Source organism: Marmota flaviventris, chromosome 3, assembly GCF_047511675.1.
Source record: "Marmota flaviventris isolate mMarFla1 chromosome 3, mMarFla1.hap1, whole genome shotgun sequence".
In the NCBI taxonomy this organism is placed as follows: Eukaryota; Metazoa; Chordata; class Mammalia; order Rodentia; family Sciuridae; genus Marmota; species Marmota flaviventris.
In genome coordinates, this window is record NC_092500.1 from 7,322,896 (window position 1) to 7,344,222 (window position 21,327).

Genomic DNA, 21,327 nt, shown 5'->3' on the forward strand with positions numbered 1-21,327 from the left:
ACCAACCAGGGACTCAATTTAGGGCCCTTTCTTACCCACTTTAGCTCTAAAATGCCCAATTCCAAGATACCATGTATTCAGGTGTTATTCTGGTGCACCTCTGTGCCAGCACTCATCATACTGGACTGTCCATGTCTGTCTCTCACATTGGTCCATGAGCTTCCCAAGGACAGAAGTCAGCTCTGACCTCAGAGCTGACCAACACAGAGCCTGATGCAGAACAAATGCTCACTATATATGTTTGGACTGTTCAAAACAGAGCTCTTAACCCAAATTGTGATGAACCACCATCACTCATAGACTATGCTTTTCCCTATAGCTCCTGCTCTGAAATAGACCCTCATTCATTCACCAATCACAGTGCACATCTTCTTTACGTAAAATATGAAAACTGGGGTTAGTGTTGTAGCTCAGTGGTAGAACACATGCTTAGCATGTACAAAACCCTGAGTTCAATCCCCAGCATCAAAAATTAGAATGGAATAAAATACGGAAGTTTCCTTCTCAGAAGCATCTTGTAGTTCTTTTGTATTTATGTAAGTAAATAATAGAACAAGAGGATGGAAGTTGGTACTGAGGCTCCTAAAGAGCCTTGAAGAAGAAGAAGAGAAACCTAGACTCTACCTTGGAGTCAAAATAGGACCATGGAAAATTTTTCTGGCTAGGAAAGTGAATGTATAGTGGATATAAGCTGTAGAGTCTTAAGATTAACTTAGCAGCAAGTATAGGATGCACGAGAATAGGCAGTAAAGACCCAAAGCAGAAAAACTGTTGTCCTACTTTCCTTCCTCTTTTTCTCCCAAAGGCAACATTCTTAAGAAGCCACACTGACTTGACTCTAGGCATTTTTCACAGTCTATGCATCTGATCTCCAAACTCCTGGATTCTACCTTTTGCATAACAGCAAATTTCCCCACCACTAGAGCATCCAATATCTCAAGTCCTCAAGCAAAACCTCAGAAACTTGTTCTTTTTTCTCCAACTCCATGTCTCACCCAAGCAGTTGATCTGGAGCTCCTTAGTCTGGGCACCTTCCAGGGTAGAAAGAAAGAGAGGACACAGCTTCTCCCGGAAATGGCCTGAAAGCATCTCAGCAGCCATGGGTGAGGAGTAGAGCTTCCCATACAAGTAACAGACAGAAGCTTGAACCCCTTCATTGGGGTATACCAAGCCTCTCAGCAGATGCTCCATCAGGCCACCTGTCCAGAAAACAATCAAAGAGCAGGGAGAAATCAATCCCTGGATACCATCCCTATCAACTGCCACCTGAAACTCTAAACTCTTATTCCCAATGAGGCAATTCCCTATAACCGCCCTGCCCCCAACACACACACAATAAATACTTTCTGGGTGCTTCATCAAGAGAAAACCAAAAAGAAAAGAAAATAGAAAGCAAAGTTTAACCAAGTTAAGCAATCTTTCCTGGGATAGATCCTCCATAAGATATTTACTTTCATTTCAATTATGAAAAAGAAGTGCTTCTATATTCCAGAATTCATTCCTCCTTCCACTCAAAAGGAAGGATATAGTAAGTATCAGTTTATGTTAAAAGAATGAATATACTTGCCCAAGACCAGATTTTAAAAATTGACCTCTTTCAAACTGTCCAACTTGGAGCACATTTTTGCAGATGTGGATACTAAAGGCTAGAGAAGGAGAGTAATGACTTTCCAGATGAATACAGTGAATGGGCCACCCAGATTGGCAGTATGACCAAAGCAGGCAAAGGGTAGGGATGGATCTTCCCCATAGGTCACTCACCATGCTCCATTACAAGCTTGTCTGCCAAGGCAGGGATGGTATCCACCAACTTGCCAAGAAGAGTCAGGGTGGCCGGGCTGCCTTGCATGGAGGGCATGCTACACAGCTACAGAAAGTGAACATACTCCGCTGTCAGTTAGAATCAGGATAGACTGCCCACAAAAACAGATCTTGCCCTATCCACCCCAATGCCTGTATTATGTACGTCTCTCATTACAATTGGCTTTTTAAAACTAAGTATCCATCTCATTAAACTGGAAACTCCCAGAGGAAAGACACTGACTCAAATTCCTCTCAGAGTCCTTAGTACATATCTAGCTCAGTACTCGTTAAACTGAATAAAAATTAGAAAATATTAGGATGGAGTTATAGCTGTAAGTAGAGTAGTAGAGTGGTAGAGCTTGCCTAGCATTAGTGAGGCACTGGGTTCAAATATCAGCATAATAAATAAATAAATATATAAATAAATAAATGTCCATCAACCACAAAAAAAATTTTGGGGCTCGGGATGTGGCTCAAGTGGTAGCGCACTCGCCTGGCGTGCATGAGGCACTGGGTTCGATCCTCAGCACCACATAAAAATAGAGTGAAGATATTGTGTCCACCTAAAACTAAAAAATAAACATTTAAAAAATATATATTTAAAAAATTTTTTTAAATATTTTAAAAATTAGGAAATATTTCCTCCTATAGAACCAGAAACAAGGGTGAAAGGTGGAAATGTCATAAAGACAAAACTGCTCAATGCAGAAATAAAATAATAAAATTATCATCAGCATTACTATAGCTACTAATATTGAGCAATCTATGTGCCAGACACAATGCTTAATGCTTTATAGTGGGAGTCAACAGTAAATATTTCACCTCTCCTACTGACTAGTTATACCACTTTGGGCAAGACTCCTAACTCCTCTATTAGGAAATAACAAATAGCACCACCTTCATTGGGTTGTTGGTGGAAATAGATAAGTTTGTGCATATAAAGCACCTAACACCTGAGTGTGGTAGCACACAAATGTAATCCCAGTGAACTCCAATAGGAGGATCGAAAGTTCAAGGCCAGCCTCGGCAACTTAGCAAAATCCTGTCTTAAAATAAAAATTAAAAAGTATTGGGGATGTTAAATCATCAGTACCAAAAATAAATAAATAAAAGAATAAATCATGTAACAGTGCCTAGTATATAGAAAGTGCTCTATAAATGTTAAATGCTATATTCATGATGATAAGTACCAATCTAAGCAATTATGAATTTAATCTGATATATTATTAATCACAAAGTAATTACAATAATTTAAATAAAATTTATAGTTAATGCTTTATTATTGATTGTGTTAAGATGAACATTTATATTTTACAAAATAAAAAAAAAAGTGACTCGGGCTGGGGTTGTGGCTCAGTGGTAGAGCTTGCCTAGCATGTGTGAGGCATTGGGTTCAATTCTCAGCACCACAAAAAAAATAAATAAATAAAACAAAGGCATCGTGTCCATTAAAAAATAAATTAAAAAGTGACTCTAATATTATTCCTAATCTTAAACATAATAAAAAATTTGCTATTTATTCTTTTATTATGTTGAAGAAAGCATGCCCACTTAATTCTTACCTTAGAAGCTGATAAAAGCAAATGCCTTCCGTACAAAGCAATGTACACAATTCAAAGCCAAATAAAAACACTAAACCAAAATAGTGAACATATTTCCTTGATTAATACATCAAGGAAATCTGTATTGTATTTAGAAAGATACAAAGAATGGGTCATGGGATGACTGAGCCAGAAAGATGGGACTTCATCTCATGGAAATAGCACTTGGCAGACTGAAGGGAGAGGAATACCTTGAAAGCTGCAAAGAGTGTTGGAACAGAATGAAAAGCCCCAAATCCTAGCTGTGGCTCTTTCTTCCACCAACTCAGTGACTTCAAGAGTCCCTTTTCCTTTTTGGATTTCAATCTCCCCACCTATTCAAAAAGGGATTGGGGGCTGGGGCTGTAGCTCAGTGGTACAGCGCTCACCTAGCATGCAGGGGGCACTGGGTTCGATCCTCGGCACCACATAAAAATTAAATAAGATACTATGTCCACTAAAACTAAAAAAATATTTTTTTTAAAAAAAAGGGATTGGATCAGCTCTAACAGAAGTTGGAGGTTCTGAGGGGCCTCAAGAACCCACAACTTGCTGGGTACAGTGACTCACACCTGTAATCCCAGCAGCTCAGAGGCTGAGGCAGAAGGATGGCAAGTTCAAAGCCAGCCTCAGCAACTCAGCAAGGCCCTAAGCAATTTAACAAGACCCTGTCTCAAAATAAAGAATAAAAAGGGCTGGGGATGTGGCTCAGTGGTTAAGTGCCCCTAGGTTCAATCCCCAGTACCAAAAAAAGAACCCACAGCAGTATACTGACCTCTCTGTGGCACTCATCTAGTAGGCAATGGACAGTCTGCTCCTGCTTCAGCTGTGTCACAAGCTGGATAAGAACTGAGGAGACATGACAGCAACACTGAGCAGAACACACCCCCAGCTCATAATTCACCTCACAACTCTTCGGGTCAAAGTCAGTGTAGGGCAGTGACATGCTTGGTTTAAGTGTTTTTTCTGTCTCTGCCATTAAATTATGAGTGTACATGCAAACTAAAGGATTTCAGGCTCCTTCGTTGTTTTATATGAGTGGTTCTCAACTCAGGCTGCACATTAGAATCACCTAGGAAGCTTTTAAGTATATACACTAATGTCCAGGTCCCAGCCCAAACCAATTAAATTAGAATCTCTAAGAAAAAAGCCCAAGCATCTTTATATTTTTTTTAAAAAAATCTTTTTCTTTAGATTTTAGTTTTGGTCAAAGTTATAGAAGCATATTTTTAGACTCTATTTTTATATCTTTATTTATTCATTTATTATTTTTATGTGATGCTAAGGATCAAACCCAGGGCCTCCTCACATGTGTAAAACAAGTGCTCTATCACTATGCCACAGCCCCAGCCCCACATCTTTACATTTTAAACATGAAGAACTACAGACATATACTTGAATATATATTTAAATATTTTATAATATACTTGTATATTTATATAATGCATATTAATAGTTTATAAATGCTTTTGCTAGGGCTGGGGTTGTGGCTTAGTGGTAGAGCACTTGCCTAGCACATGTGAGGGCCTGGGTTCGATCCTCAGCATCACATAAAAAATAAATATATAAAATAAAGGTATTGTGTCTAACTATAACTAAAAAATAAATATAAAAATATTTTTTTGCTAGTGACTTGGGAGGCTTAGGCAGGAGGATTACAGGTTTGAGGCCAGCCTCAACAACTTAGTGAGGTCCTAATCAACTTAATGAGACCCTGTCTCAAAATTTAAAATATAAAGAGCTGGGGATGTGGCTCTGTGGTTAAGAGTCCCTGGATTCAACCCCAGTACCAAAAGAAAAAAAAATGTTTTCTCATATAAAAATTGATGTATATTTCTAAAGTTATCCAGGTAAGTCTCTTTATGTTTTATTTATTGATGTATTTGTTTGTTTTTGGTACCAGGGATTGAACCCAGGGGCACTTAACCACTGAGCCACAAACCCAGCCCTTTTTATTTTGAGACAGAGTCTCACTGAGTTGCCTAGGGCCCTGCTAAGTTGCTAAGGCTGGTTTTGAACTCACAATCCTCCTGTCTCAGCCTCCTGAGCTGCTGGAATTACAGGTGTGTGTGCCACCATGCCCAGCAGGTAAGTCTCTTATGAAGCCAGAGTTAAAAACTAATACTTTGTATTACCTCTATTTTTCCCTTCCTCAGAGCCTGCTCCTTTATATACTAAAAAAAAATGCCAATTATTATTATTTCTCAGCTTCAAATCTACTTTTCTGTATGGTGTTTCTGCTAGTGTCTTAGAGAAGTGGAGTGGAGACTGGATCCTCAAGGCTGAAAAGCTGCTAACAAGATGTAGCAGCTGATATGGGAAGTTTCTGTCACTGCCAGATAAAGAAGCAGCTTTCGGGCTGGGGATGTGGCTCAAGCGGTAGCGCGCTCGACTGGCATGTGTGCGGCCCAGGTTTGATCATCAGCACCACATACAAACGACGATGTTGTGTCTGCCAATAACTAAACAATAAATATTTAAAAAAAAAAAGAAGCAGCTTTCTAGGTAATACTCCAAGAAACAGAAAATGAGCAGGAAGCAAACAGGAATCATGAGGAAATAGCAAGTTCTTCTCTGTCCACCCTTGCATCTCCCTCTAGTGCCTGCCACCTCAGTAAAGTTCTTAAGGTCTAATTATGGACCAACAAGAAGCTGATGGCAGCAAGATTATAACCCTATTCAAGTGTATCCCTGAAAGAAAATTAAGGGTAACCTCCACCCAATGGTCAGAATTTCAAGTGGTTCATATGTTGTCCGGACTGAGATGGTCGGAAGTACATACAGACCACATTGATTAATGGGCAGCTGTTGTTTGGCTGGCTGTTCATGGACTTGGGGAAGACAGAATTGGTGGCAATGAGGTCTGAAAAAGAAGATGGACCTTTCAGAGTGGGGACAAAATATGAAGACATATATGTCCTATGTGAATACTCCCTAAGGAATTTCTACTACAAAAGACATTTTGTTTTCTTAGTACTGGGGATTGAGCCCAGGGGCACTTAACCACCGATTCACATCTCCAGTCCTTAGGGTCCCACTAATTGCCTGGGCTGGCATTGAGCTTACTATTCTCCTGCCTCAGCTTCCCATGTCACTTGTATTACAAGCATGCACTGCCATGCCCAGCAAGTACTACAGAGGAGGTTCTGAACAATCAGGTGGACAAACTGGCAAAGGAGATGGATGTCAGTCCTCCTGTTTCCCTAGCTACCTCACGATTCATTCATGAGGTATAAATCCAAGTACCAAATGGCTATGGTAGCATAATTGAAAGCTATGTAGTCTCAACAACATGAATTTCTCTCATCAAGGCAGAATTGATTACTGCTACCATGGTATGCCTAAATGGCCTTCGGCAGAGATCTATATTAAGCCCCCAATAAGGGACCATTCACCACGTGAGGAGATCAGCCAGTCACGTGGTGTCAGATGGATTATACTATAGCCCTTCCATCATGGAGGGGCACAGATTTGTCCTCACTGGAATAGACATGTATTCTGAATATGAGTTTGCCTTCTCAAGCCATAATACTTCTTCCAGCAACACATTTGTAAACTTATAACTTTACCTGGAATATCTTGTTCACTGTTACAGTGTTCCACACAATATCACTTTGGTCAAGGAACTCACTTCACAGTAAGAGCAGTGCAGCAAGGTACTCATACTCTTGTCCCATATTCTGTCAACGGAACCAGCTAGCCTAACAGAACGTGGAAGGGCTCTGAAGAAAGCTATGGCATTACTTGGAAGATACCTGAAAAGATTGGTTTCTATCTTACATGAAATATATTCCTTGAATCAGTGATTAACATAAGGTGCTGTCTTTCCCATAGCAGAACACTTGGGGCAGGGAATCAATGGGTGAAGTGAGATCACTCCTCTTACTATAACACTTAATAACTTGTTGCAGAATTTTTATATCAGATTTGCTGTTAGGACTTCCATATGCCATATAAAACACCACAGATGGGGTAGCTTAAACTATATAAGCTTATTTTTTCACAGTTCTGGAGGCACCCAAGATCAATTTATCAGCAGATCTGGTTACTTCTGAAGCCACTCTCCTTGGCTTGCTAATGCCTGCCTTCTCACTGTGTCCTCACATGACTTTTCTTTGTGCATGTGTACCCCTTGTGTCTTTGTATGTTCAACCATCCTCTTCTTATAAGATCACTAGTCAAATTGGACTAGGGCCCACCCTAATGGCCTCATTTTAACCTATCACTTCTTTTTTTTTTAATATTTATTTTTTAGTTGGACACAATATCTTTATTTTATTTATATGTGGTGATGAGGATTGAACCCAGGGCCTCGCACACACTAGGCGAGCGCTCTACCGCTGAGCCACAACCCCAGCCCTAACCTATCTCCCAATACACTCACATTCTGAGGTACATTCACATTATGGGAGTTAGGGCTTTAACATGAATTTTAGGGTAATTCAATTCAGCTCACAACCTATCCTATTCCACAACTTTGAATTATGTTAGTTTAAAGTTCTTAGTTCCTAAGGGAAAGATGCTTCCATGAGAGAACACACAATAGTTTCATTAAATTAGAAGTCATAACTATCATCTGGACATTTTGAGCTCCTTATGCCAATAGAAAGAAGGGATCATTCTAGAACCTGGAGTAATTGATCTAGAAAACACAGGGAGGGCTAGGGTTGTGTCTAAGTAGTGGAGTGCTTGCCTGGCACGTGTGAGACACTGGGTTTGCTCCTCAGCACCACATAAAAATAAATAAATAAATAAAATAAAGGTATTGTGTCCATCTACAACTAAAAATATATATTTAAAAAAAAGGAAAACTGTATTTCTACAAACAAGGGCAAAAAGGAATATGTCTGCAACCAGGGATAATCTAGGATGACTCTTATTACTTTCATATTCAATAGTAAACATTAAGGAAAAACTTTAACAATCAAAAAAAGCAAAGCCAGGGCCGGACATGGTGATACAGGCCTATAATCCCAGCAACTTGGGAAGCTGAGGCAGAAGGATCCCAAGTTCAAGTCCAGCCTCAGCAACTTAGCAAGACTCTGTCTCAAAATAAAAATGGTTGGGGATTTAGCTCAGTAGTAAAGTACCTCTGAGCTAGATACATCCCCAGTCATTTTTATTCCCAGAAATAGATAGATAGATAGATAGACAGACCGACAGACAAATGGCAGAGACTCTGAAGATTCAGACCTTTCAGAAATGAAGTTTTTGGGTTACCCGGTCAGGTAAATATCCTGACCGGGTAAGATCCTGGCTGAAAGCAAAGGAAAGACAGAACTGGTATCATTAACAAGGAAATTATAAATATTAACCACACACTTGTAACTACTTATAGAAATGATTATAGTAACTTTTCATGTGTGCATATTAACTATTTCTTCTTTTCCTTTTTTTTTTTTTTTTTTTTTGGTATGGGGATTGAACACAAGGGTGGTCTTATCACTGAGCTACATCCCCAGCCCTTTTTTTTTTTTTTTTTTTGAGATTACAGGTGTGGGATTATAGGAATATGCCAATGTGCCCAGTTCCTCTTTTCCTTCTTATTTATAAAAGTTTTGTTGAAGTTTAACTTTGAAATGTAGTCTTTAGGTAATGGAATATACAGATGGAACTGTGACTGAATTTGATAATAATTATCATGCCCCAGAAATATATGTTATGATGGATTCATTTATATATCCAGAAATTAAAATAATTATTATTGAACTTTTCATCTCCTTATATTGGAGATAGTGAAAATGGCTTTGTTTGTAAGAAGTATATTGTCATGGTTCTAAGGGAGTTCAAATATGTGCAGAAGGAGTGTTGATACCAAGTAGCCAAAGGGATGAACAGAGCCAATTATTAAGCTATTATCTTTGAGCTTCAAAGCCACCCGTGGTAGTCAGCTTTCCATCTCTATAACAAAGAACTGAGAAAAATCAACTTAAAAAAGGAAAGATTTATTTTGGCTCACAGTCTTAGAGGTTGAAGTCCATGGTCACTTGGTCCTGTTGTTTCTGGAACTATTGTAAGGCAGTACCTCATGGCAGAAGAGCATGGTAGAGGAAAGCAGCCAGAAAGCGTTGTGAGGAGGGGGTAGGAACAAGAGATACCCTTCAAGAACACACCACCATGACCTACTTTTTCCAACCGGCATGCATCTTCTAAAGTTTCTACTACCTCTCAGTAGTACCACCAGCAGGGGTGCAAGCCTTCAACCCAAGATCCAAACTACAATATTCTAACCCTGGCCCCAAAAGGTTAATGCCCATCAAACAATAAAAAATGCATTCAGTCCATCTCTAAGTGTCTCCACAGACTTAAAAGTTCCATCATGGTTCAAAAGTTGAAGTCCAAAGTCTCCTCTGAAATTTAAAACAAACTCCTGAGAGTTCCTGTAAAAATCAAAAAACAAGCTGGGCAGAGTAGTACACAGCTGCAATCCCAATAACTTGGGATGTTGAGACAAGAGGATTGCAAGTTCAAGGCCAGCCTGGGCAACTTAGCAAGATCTTTTCTCAAAATTAAAAAAATTGGGGGGCGGGGGTTGTGGCTCAGTGGTAGATCACTTGCCTAGCATGTGTGAGGTATTGGGTTCAATTCTCAGCACCACATAAAAAATAAACAAATGGGGCTAGGGTTGTGGCTCAGCAGTAGAGCGCTCGCCTAGCACATGCAAGGCCCTGGGTTAGATCCTCAGCCCTACATAAAAATAAATGAACAAAATAAAGGTATTGTGTCCAACTAAAAAATAAATATTAAAAAATAATAAAATAAATAAACAAATGAAGTAAAGGCATTGGGTCCATCAATAACTAATAAAATTATTATTTTTTTAATTTTAAAAAATTTAGCCTGGCACAATGGCACATGCCTGTAATCCCAGCAGCTACAAAAGCTGAGGTAGGAGGATCGCAAGTTCAAAGCCAGCCTCAGCAGCAGTGAGATGCTAAACAGCTCAGTGAGTCACTATCTCTAAATAAAATACAAAATAGGGTTGCAGATGTGGCCCAGTTGCCAAGGGCCCCTGAGTTCAATCCCCAGTATGGCCCAAAATTTTTAAAAATTAAAAAAAATTTAAAAAGGACTGAGGATGTAGCTCAATAGTAGGTCCACCTGGGATCAATCCCCAGTACCAAAAAAAAAAAACATTAAAAACAAGTTATATAATTCCAACATGCAATGGTATAGGGAAAACATTCCAATTCCAAAAGGGAGGAACAGAATAATAAGGAAGGGCCAGACCAAAGCAAGACCAAATCAAGCAGGGAAAAAAAGTCCGTAGCTCCATGTCTTGCACTGGAGCACACAAGTGACATGATGTGAACTCCATAGGGCTTGGGCAGCCTGCCCCTACAGCTTTGCCAGCTACAGGCCACATGATCACTTATTTGGGCTGGCTTTGGTCATTGTCTGCAGCTTTCCTCATGTTCCTGGCCTATCTAATGCACTGGGTTCTTCACTGTGGCTTCTGCTTCACTCTCACAGCTTCATATACTGCCCTCTCAGGGAACACCTGGGGGACTCCCACCCTGCATATACTGCCTAGCTTTTCAGGCTTTCCTTTGAAATCCAGATGGAAGCCCAGTGACTCTTTCATTCTTCATGCCTGCAAAATCAACACCACATGGATGACATCAGTGTCTGATGCCAGAAAAAGCAGAAGCCAGACCCCACTGGACCATGGCTACAGCAACCTCTGAGCCCTGGATGGCTGAGTATGATGAAAGAAATCCTGAGGAAACAACTTTCTATGAGGCCCGGAAAGCAAGACACTCCAGTGCTCTCTTACTGAAGCAAAGCCTTTCAAACGTTTAAACTTTTATACCCTTGAATCTGGATGGGTGGGATTTGGTCAATTCCAGAGATGTTCTCAAGGCATCTTTCCTACCATCCTGGTGCAAAGTACTTGGCTTCCTTTTAACAGTGCTAATCTCTTCAGTAATGACACTTTCCTTGGCCTTAATTTACATGCAATTCTTTTCTGCCAAACTGCAAGTTTTTCAAAACATTCTATTCTGTTCTTTGCTCTTGATTTTTACTGAAACTCTGAATAAAGCTAGCAATACCCATGCTACCACCTGAATGTTGTGCTGTCTTGAAATTTCCTTCATCAGACTAATCAGTTCATCATCTTTAAACTTAGCCTCACACAGTCTCAGGGCACAAACAAAATATAAACAAGTTCTTTTCCATAGTTTAACTCATATGGTCTCTACTCCAATTCCCAATGGAGTCCTCATTTCCGTCTTAAAAATCTCATGAGTCCTCTTTATGGTCTATATTCATATCTGCCGTCTGGTCTTCCAAGCTCACACCAGAATCTTTCATTCAGTTCTGCTTACATTTTAGGGCTTCTCTATCCTGCACTTCCAAACTCCTCCCAAAATCCCAGTTCCAAAGGCTTCTGAACCACATGGTCAGATATAATCTCGGCAAACATCTCACTTCTGGTACCAATTTTGTGTTAGTCAGCTTTCTTTTTCTTTTTTTTTTTTTTTTTTTTTTTTAAGGTGTAGATGGACACAACACAATGCATTTATTTTTTGTTGCTGAGGATCGAACCGGATCCCGTGCTAGGCGAGCACTCTACCGCTGAGCCACAATCCCAGCCCTGTTACTCAGCTTTCTATTGCTATGACAAAAGACCTGATAAAATCAACTTTAAAAAAGGTAAGATTTATTTATTTGGTTCATGGTTTCAGAGATTTCAATCCAGAGCTGGGGATGGGGCTCAGTGGTAGAGCATTTTCTTGACATGTGTGTGAGGTCATGGGTTTAATGCCCAGCCTGTGGTGAGACAGCACATCATGGTGGAAATCAATGGCAGAGAAAAGCTGCTTATCCCATGTCAGCCAGGAAACAAAGAGAGAAAAGAGGAAGGCACAACATAAACCCTTTGAGGACATGCCCCCAATGACCTCCTTCCTTCAATTAGGCCCCATCTCCTAAAATTTCTACTACCTCCCAATGGTATCACCAGCTGGGACTAAGTCTTCAACATATGAGCTTTTGGGGGACATTCCAGATCCAAGCTATGATACCATCCTTCTATACTTCTCTTTGGGATACTGGGGTTGAAACTCTGCAAACCACATTTCTTTGCTAGCTGGCCCCCATTAAGTTCTGCCAACAGAACCACCTTCATTTCAACCCTCTTCCCCCAGATATATCCCTTTTAACTGGTGAGTGGCCCAGCAACATCCAAGTAGCATCCCCTGAGTTTCTTATATGGGACCCCTCCTCCATACTTCTGAGTTTTAACTTTTTAGTCTCTTCTCTTTGCTTTCCCAGCCTCAGAGGTAGAAGCAACTTTCTGTAATTGCTAAATCTATAAAAACTCTTCAGTTATCTATTTAACAATTCAAAAATTCTTTGAAGTATTTTCCCCCTGTTAAAATAACTGGTATGGGGGGGCTGAGGTTGTAGCTCAGTAATGGAGCATTTGTCTTACACAACATTAAAAAAATAAACAAAGGCATTGTGTCCATCTACAACTAAAAAAACATTTTTAAAAATAACTGGTATGGGGTTGTGACTCAGTGGTAGAGTGCTTGCCTAGCAAGTGTGAGGCACGGGGTTCGATCCTCAGCACCACATAAAAATAAAAAATAACTGGTATAGGCTTGTCACAGTGGCACATGACTATAATACCAGCATCTCAGGAGGCTGAAGCAGGAGGATCACGAGTTCAAAGCCAGCCTCAGCAAGAGCAAGGCACTAAGCAACTCAGTGAGACCCTGTCTCTAAATAAAATACAAAATAGGGCTGGAGATGTGGCTTAGTGGTTGAGTGTCCCTGAGTTCAATCCCCAGTACCCCCCACCAAAGAAATCAATAACTGGTATGGTTCCTGGATCCTAAACAGTATAGTTCTCTCTTTATAAGACTCCACCCACCCAATGCTCTTGACTTCTTTCTCTATGGGCCCCTTTATAAGTTAACATATGCACTTCCTCAGCTTTAATCACCATCTGTGTGCACACAAATTTCAATAAACCAATGTGAAAATATAAAAATAAAAAGAGTTAGGCTGGGGATGTAGCTCAAGCATGGTAGAATATTTGCCTAGCACATACAAGGCCACAGATTCAATCCCCAACATGGCAAAAACAAACAAAAAAGTTTAGTACCGTGTCTTTATAATAGCACTAACCAACTAGTTATTTACCAATCAATCTCTTCTCCAAATTGTAAACTCTTAGCAGGCAGAGACCACAACTTATCCATCTATATATCCCTAGCCTGATATAGTATCTAGCACAGAGTAGATGCCCAATAAAGAAATGTAGAATTTTAATGATTAACAACTAATTGAGTTCTCCTTATCTGTCTCTAACTGGGCAATTTCACAAGTAATGAAGCTACAATTCAAGTTAATACTCCCAGATTTCAATGCAGTTTCACCTTACCTTCAATACAGAGGTCTGTTACATTCCCATCTTCTACATTGCATAACAGTCCTTGGTGCAGAGGGAAGTAATAAAAGAGTGGTTAATGGTTCTCTTTTAAGAGAAACAAACCCACAAAGCTATGCTGCGGATTCTAAAACTAGCAACCTTAAGCAATGTCCCAGTTAAATTCTACCCTTAACATCAAACACTTAGAATTTCAATGACCTACTCTAGCTTTAAAAAGATGAGAACTGTTAATGTGGCACAGCAGAAAAACTGTGTGCTCTAGAGTCTGTGACAGATCTAGGGTAAAATTCCAGCTCTGCCATTTGTTTATGACCTCCCTGAGCCTTGAGGATCATCCTATCTTCCTTAAATATTGCCTTGGCAGTGAAAAGGCTGAAAAGCTTCTAACATAGAGAAGCACCCAATACAAATTAAATGCCCTCTTCCCAAAAATGATTCATTCCACTGGAAATCAAAATCATATTAAAAGATGAGACCTCAGGTACAATTTAATCTGTTTCATTTTACACATGAAGAAACATGTGTTCCTTCAGGCACAGGAGAAACATGTTTGTAAGGCACAAGAGAAGTGAATTAACTTGATCAGTCACATCAAGGGCAGCCAATTCCATTCCAAGCCTTCTGATCCTGTGAAAAATCTAGACTGCACTCTTTGAAGAATTATGTATTTCCCATACTCATCTTCACATTTTTACTAACCTTTTAGATCTAGTAAGGCTAATTACCATAAAAGATAGCTGTATCACCTATCTTTGAAAGGGGGCCATATCTCCATCATTATGACAAAACAATGGGCTAATAAACTGTTACAATACAAAAAGTCTAAATCATTATCCCAAGATCATTCCCCAAGATCCCCAAAAATAAATACACATGCTATCCACACAAAAGTCATGCTAAGTTTCCTTTTAATCTCACCAAAAAGGATATTTATGAAGTGAATGCAGACTCTCTGATCCTGAGCCACCAGCTGTGTGACCAGGGAGGCATGCCTCACAAGGGCATCTCGAAAGCAGGATAACACATACTTCTTGCGCACCAACTTTGAGCAAATAGAGAAAAACATTCAACAGCAATCAAATCTCAGTCATTCTGAACCCAAATGGAATTCCCAAGTACAATTACAAGATGGTATTAGAGTGGTCATCTAAACTACAACGAGATCCATACTCCCTACAGGGAGCAAGAGCATTGTTTCAATTAGGGAATTCATGTGTTCATACATTGAATTATATGCAAGCTGAGATTCTTATCCTGCATTTACATAGCACTTTACTCTTCACAAATCATTCTTTTGTCCACCAACTCATTTAAGCCTAACAGGTTAATGAAGCAAGAAAAAAAAATATTATCACCATTTCAGAGATGAGAAAACAAAGACTTAGACTTTCCCAAGGACTCAAAACTAAATCTTCACCAGTTCTTGCTCAGGGATCATTCATAAGCTTCATACGGTATATTCATAGCTCATACCAGAGCTAGGTACAGAAAAGAACATCCTTCCATTCAATGTAGGCATAACTTCTTACCCTCAAGTCCCTTCCCTGTACAGGTAACTGAGTAGCAGCTATGCAAAATGCTAAATAGTTAGGTCAAAAAAAAGAGATGGGGCTGGGGATATAGCTCATTTGTTAGAGTGCTTCCCTCGCACGCACAAGGCCCTGGGTTCGATCCCCAGCACCACAAAAAAAAAAAAAAATGAATCCTAAGGATAGGACAGGAACATGGTACAATGGACTACATTACTCCTTCAATTGGTGAGAGCTGAAGTTAAGAAAAAAGTACATTTTGTGGGCTGGGGATGCATGAGGTCCTGGGTTCAATCCCCAAATCCACAAGCAGTAATATGTGTCAGTGAGCCCAAACACTCCAGGAGGCTGGGGCAAGAGGATTGCAAGTTCAAGTCCAGGCTTGGCAACTTAACCAGACTCTGTCTCAAAATAAAATAAAAAGGGCCAACAGTAGAGCTCAGTGGTAGAATGCTTGCCTAACATGTGCAAGGCCTTGGAGTCAATCCTCAGTACTACAAAACATAAAGAAATACATAAACAAACTAACTCAATAAAAGGTGGAGAAGGAATATCTCATTGCCTCTAACCTATGCTTTTAAGTCTCCTATTTTTGCTTTACCAACTCATCCTACATAACAGATTAAGCTAATGATCTAAATGTGCTACTCAAAACACAGTCTTAATAACTCCCCTTCACTGACAGATTTAAGTTCAAGCTCCTTACCTCAGATACAAACTCTTCAAAGTAGTAATCTCAACCTGGCTCTCCTAATCTCAACTTCTTCAATGTCCCTTCTAACACAATATAGCTACCTACCTCCTGAGATAAGTCTCCCATCTCCAAACTTCACCCATCTATTTAAGCCTAATTGAAAGTTTCCTCCTCTAAGAAGCATTTCCAGTGGCATCCCTCCCTACCTTACACTGTACTTGACAACAAACATGTCCATTCTTCTATATTTTCCATAAAGTATTGTTTTATCTTCTCCCCTACTGCACAGTCTTATTTATCTCTGATTCACTGTCCAAAAACTGCAGCCTCAGAAATCCTGCCCTTAGTGAAATCAGGGTTATGAGCTAGTTTGGTTTGTTCTAAGAGTGGATGGCCACCAGCCAAAATAGTTTTTATTTTTTAAATTACTTATGCAGGGCTGGGGATGTGGCTCAAGCGGCCTGGGTTCGATCCTCAGCACCACATACAAAGATGTTGTGTCCACTGAAAACTGAAAAATAAATATTAAAAAAAAATTCTCTCTCTCTCAAAAAAAAAAAAATTACTTATGCAGTGCTGGGTTGTGGCTTAGTGGTAGAGGGCTTGCCTAGCATGTGTGAGGCACTGGGTTTGATTCTCAGCACTGCATATGAATAAATGAATAAAATAAAGGTCCATCAACAACTAAAAATATATATGTACATATTTTTAAAAATTATATATGCAGTCAGGTGTAGTGGCACACGCCTATAATACCAGCAACTCAGGAGGCTGAGGCAAGAGGATCACAAATGGACAAGCCTCAACAACTTAGTGAGGCCCTGTCTTAAAAATAAAAATTAACAGGGCTGGGGCGGGGGCGGATAGCTCAGTGTTAGACACCCTTGGGTTCAAGCTCCAGTACTGAAAATAAATATATATAAAAAATAAAATACAATTACTTATGCCACAGACCTGTACACTCAAAAAGGTTGAATACAAAAATTACTTACCTTAATACATAAATTTAGTGTTACTTTAAATGAATGCATATCTTTAAATTTTGTTTTCATTTTAAATACAGTAACTATCAATATAAATGAAAATTCTTTGGGGTCTTCAACAAGTTTTAAAATTGTAAGGCTATCCTAAGATCAAAAAATTTGAGAATAGCTGATTTACTCCCCACTGCACCCCCAGATAGGAATTCCCTTCCTATGAATTTGTAGGCAAATTGATCCCCCACTCTTCTTGGGTTTCCCAGTGGGAAAAAAATTTTTTTTTCAGCGCAAATGTGGGTAGGCACTAAGGGAACCAGGAGCCCGGCGATTGAGCCAACCCTGTCCACTGGCTGGAACTTCCGCCAGTTGGTCCAGCCCTCACAGGGGCCTCAAATAGCTGAAGAGAACAAGGTGGAGCCGAGACCACATAGGAGGAAGCCCGAGCTAAGGCGGGGAAGGAGTGAACCGCGGAGGGCAGGGCAGGTGGAGGGCAGGGCAGGTGGAGGGCAGGGCAGGTGGAGGGCAGGGCAGGTGGAGGGCGCACCGGCCAATCTTCCTTGGCACAGCACCAGCAGGCAGGGGACGCTCTAGAAAAGGGGCTGCAGCTCCACGTGGGCACTGCAGGCGTTTTTAAAGTGCTTTAAAGCAGGGCTGGGGCTGAGTGGTACAGCAAGCGCGTGCGTGCCTGGCGTGTGCGAGGCCCCTGGTTCGATCCTCAGCACCGCAAATAAATAAAATAAAGGTCCACTGACAACTAAAGAAAAAAAAATTTAAGTGTTTTAAAGCAGGGCGGGGTGGGCAGGCTTGGGTAGGAGGAGGTCAACCGGGGCCGCGGGAGCTGGCTGGGTCAGCGGCCACCCCAGGCCAGCAAACGCCCAAGCCCTGGTGCCCAAGGAAGGGATCAGCCCGCACCGACACGCCGCGCTCCGGCAGCAGCTCCAGCGCGCAGGCCAGGCAGAGCCGTGGGGACACGGGCAGCAGCCAGCGCGGGTCATGTCGATAATGGACCCTCTCCAGGAGCAGCACCGCCTCTTCGTCCCTCCCACACACCGCTGCAGCCTGTCTCACAGCCATCTCCTCACTCATGCTCCGCTGCTCCGCACTTTTCCCGCCCAGTTTGGGCGCATGCGCACTTGCAGGTGCGGCCTGCGCGTGCGCGCCGGCGCTGCCTGACCACGCCGCGGGGTCCCAGCGAGCCCATCCAAGGCCCGAGAAGGCGTGCTTATGGGCCTCAGAAATTGGCCTCACCACACCCAAGTGGTTTAGGCAGCTTTCTCGCTGCTGTGACTAGAAGGTCTGACAAGAATTTTAGAGGAGGGATGGTTTTTTGGAGGTCTCATGGTTCCAGAGGTCTCAGTCCCTGGACAGCAGGCTCCCTTCCTAGGGGCTTGCCGTGAGGCGGATCATCGTGGTGGAAGAGTGTGGCAGAGGGAGGCAGAGACTCGCTGGCCAGATGCAGCCAGCCTCAGTTACCACCCAGTTAATCCTTGTCAGGGGATTAGTTCACTGATTGGGTTAAGGCTGTCACAACTCGATCATGTCACCGCTGAATGTTCTTGCAGTGTCTCACCCATGAGCCTTTGGAGACACCTCTCATCCAAACCCTAACACCAAGGTTGAAAGCAATTATAAAGTAGCTGCCCTCGGCCTTACCAAAAGGAGGAAAGAAAACAATGCTTTTATTTTTAAAAAACAAAAAGAGGCACAGCTGTGCTTGTTTGTAATCCCAACGCAGAAGAGGGAGGCAAAAGGATCACAAGTTCAAGGGCAGCCTGGGCAATGTAGCCACCCTGTCTCAATAAAAAAATAAAAGGGGCCTGGGGTTATGACTGCCTAGCACGCGTGAGGCACTGGGTTCCAGCATCAGCACCTCATAAAATAAGTAAAAAAAAAAAAAAAATTCTTAAAAAAATAATGAAATAAAAGGCGCTGGGGATATAGTTCAGTGGTAGTCCCTGTGTCCAGTAGGAAGGAAGGAAGGAAGGAAGGAAGGAAGGGAGGGAGGGAGGAAGGAAGCAAGCTGTCGATATATATATAAAAGCTGTTGGTATTATTTTAAATTTACAAGATGACATCTTTCTCTCAAAGAAGGTAAGGCACTCCCTTAATTATATCAGGGAGAGTTAGGAATATATGAGTGCACAAGCAATACTGAAAAAGAAAATATTTTACCATAGAATATATCAACAATTACAAGCCAACAATCAACAGGGCATTAACACAGATGTGCCCAGAAACTGGTTAATGTTGAAGGAGGTAAAAGTTCAAGAGCTGTGTTTCTGCATTCAAAGGCTCTGTGATTGGAAAAATTGCTCTCCATGGCAGAGTAGTTTAGAAAACAATAGTTTTGTTATTCAATTTTGTTATTCAATGGAAGATTATGAAATAGTCTTTTATGTTTGAGAAAAGTAAATATTAACACAGAAAAATGTCTGTTAACATTTCACAGATAGGGCTTGAGATATAGCTCAATGATAGAGTTTTTATTTAGCATTCACAAAACCCTGGCTTTGATGCCCAGTGACTGCAAAAAAACAAAACACAAAACAAACAACAACAACAACAACAACAACAAAAAGCCAAACGTACAAAATAAAAAGGGCTGGAGATGTAGCTCTATGGTAATGATAGTGTCCTTGGGTTCAATCCCTAGTAGAGAGAGAGAGAGAGACAGACAAAGAACAGGAACAAACCACAGACTTGAAGTGATTTCTGCCCTACACACAAAGTCTTCCAAACCCTAAAAAGGGACACTCAGAAAACATGATATGCCAAGGCAATGTAAATCCTACAGGTCCCAAATAATTTTATTAGAGGTTCTGAGGGTGAGCAAACCACTCTTGTGCCTTCTCTGATGAGTCCTGAGGACTCTGGGCCTGCAACCTACTTTTTAAGACCACATTGGAAGAGAAAACATCTCAAACGCTTCATAAAACCAAACTTTTTAGGAGCTGATGAATTCTTTGGAGCCCCATGGGGTCTCTGACCCTGGGGGGTCTTTGTCCTAGGAAGAGAAACCCCAGCACTACAGTGCCCTGGTGGTTGATGGTCCCTCTCCGAAGCAGTATGAACTCTGATGCTGTCCTCCCGTGCATGAGGGTTACCCACTCTGGAAAGCCTAGGGACTGAGTTCCTGGGCTTGGCCAGCTGTGGGGACCAGGACATTTTACGCAGGAGGGTCATGCTCAGCTTGGCTGTCTTAGAGACTTCCTTTAATGCTGGAGGAGTCTGTGGAAACGGAGGGAGGCAGCTGCCTAGCTCCTCTGTCCTCTGCAGGCTCCAGGCTTTTTCTTCTCCAGTGTGTGGGCTGCTGATATTTATGTCTGGGGAACTGAGAGGCCTCCCAGAGTATGTGCTCCTTCTTCCAGGGGTCATGGCTGGCCCTGGAAGATGAGGTCCTCACTTCTCTGGGAGCCCTCTCTGCCTTCTGGGAGACATCTGGTCTGATCACTTTCCTGCCCTTACTATTCTCACTGGAAGGCTCTGGTACCCTTTCTGGGGAGCACCAGTTCACAGACTCTGCCCATGGCCTGGGATTCTTGGGAACAGGGAGTTTGGCCTTAGAGGCCTCTTCCTGGATCTGTGGTTCTCTGGCGCCCCCTGGTGGTCTATTTCTCCTGGGTTTCTCAGGTGGAATGGAAGTGCCCGTTGGCTCTGACCTGTGTGGTCTACACCTCTCCAAAGCCCTGGCCTGTGTAGAAGTTTTGATCTTTTCCCATCAGAGGGCAGAACCCTTTGGAACCTCTCTGGAGATTTAAAGCCTGGCATGGAGCCCTGGGCCTCACAATGCTTTTCCTGCTGCCTTTGGAGCTCCTGGCCTTTGCCTAATTCAGGCAGCCTCACCCCAGCCCAGGGGAGTGAGCAAGATCCGAAGAAGCTAAAGAGCAAATAAGACTCCAGGATGCGCCGGGGGAGGCCCCACTTCAGATGTGCAATCCTTCCACGCATGAGGGACTCCAAGAGCAGTCGTTTGCTCTTCTTGAGGACTGGCCACTTGGGCGGGATGGTGAGGGTAGTTGGAACACCCACCAAAGTAGTGGTAGCTTGGAGGGCTTGGCCACATAGAAGAGAGGGACAGGCAGAGGGCTTGCCAAAGGGAGCAGCCAGAGACTGTGGGTTCTGGGGCTGTGTCACTCTATGGATCTTTCCTGGATCCACCCCTTTGTGCTTTTGTGGTTTTCTCCGGGATCCTGTTTGGGCCTGCTGGGAGGTTGGTCTGACCCGGGCTTTGTACTCCCTGGCAGGGGCTATGCCCTGGCTGGTCAAATGCTCTCCCTCCCCAGTAGCCAGCAGGAAAACTTCACCCAAGTGGGGGCGAGGCTTCATCTCAGGACAG

The 21,327-nt window shown here is 41.9% G+C and overlaps 2 protein-coding genes across 3 annotated transcripts in view; both read right to left on the bottom strand.

The window, feature by feature from the left end:
* Positions 1 to 14,728, bottom strand: part of Mei1 (meiotic double-stranded break formation protein 1) — a 75,146-nt gene extending 60,418 nt beyond the window's left edge. Inside the window, exons 1-6 of one of the 2 annotated variants that reach the window (XM_071609439.1) lie at positions 14,707 to 14,728; positions 13,780 to 13,830; positions 9,343 to 9,408; positions 4,159 to 4,232; positions 1,762 to 1,867; positions 996 to 1,199 (exon numbers count right to left, since the gene is read on the bottom strand). In XM_071609439.1, the coding sequence (XP_071465540.1) occupies positions 996 to 1,199; positions 1,762 to 1,858 (301 nt within the window). In that variant the 5' untranslated portion in view covers positions 1,859 to 1,867; positions 4,159 to 4,232; positions 9,343 to 9,408; positions 13,780 to 13,830; positions 14,707 to 14,728. Of the gene's footprint in view, positions 1 to 995; positions 1,200 to 1,761; positions 1,868 to 4,158; positions 4,233 to 6,165; positions 6,224 to 9,342; positions 9,409 to 13,779; positions 13,831 to 14,706 lie in introns of those variants that run through there. The other variant, XM_071609438.1, reaches the window with a different exon arrangement.
* A 3,082-nt stretch (positions 14,729 to 17,810) lies between these two features.
* On the bottom strand, positions 17,811 to 21,317 carry LOC139705067 (uncharacterized). Its single transcript, XM_071609264.1, is given in 3 exon segments — positions 17,811 to 18,278; positions 20,395 to 20,690; positions 20,693 to 21,317. Coding segments are annotated over 3 exon segments (1,389 nt in total).
* Between the last annotated feature and the right edge of the window lie 10 nt (positions 21,318 to 21,327).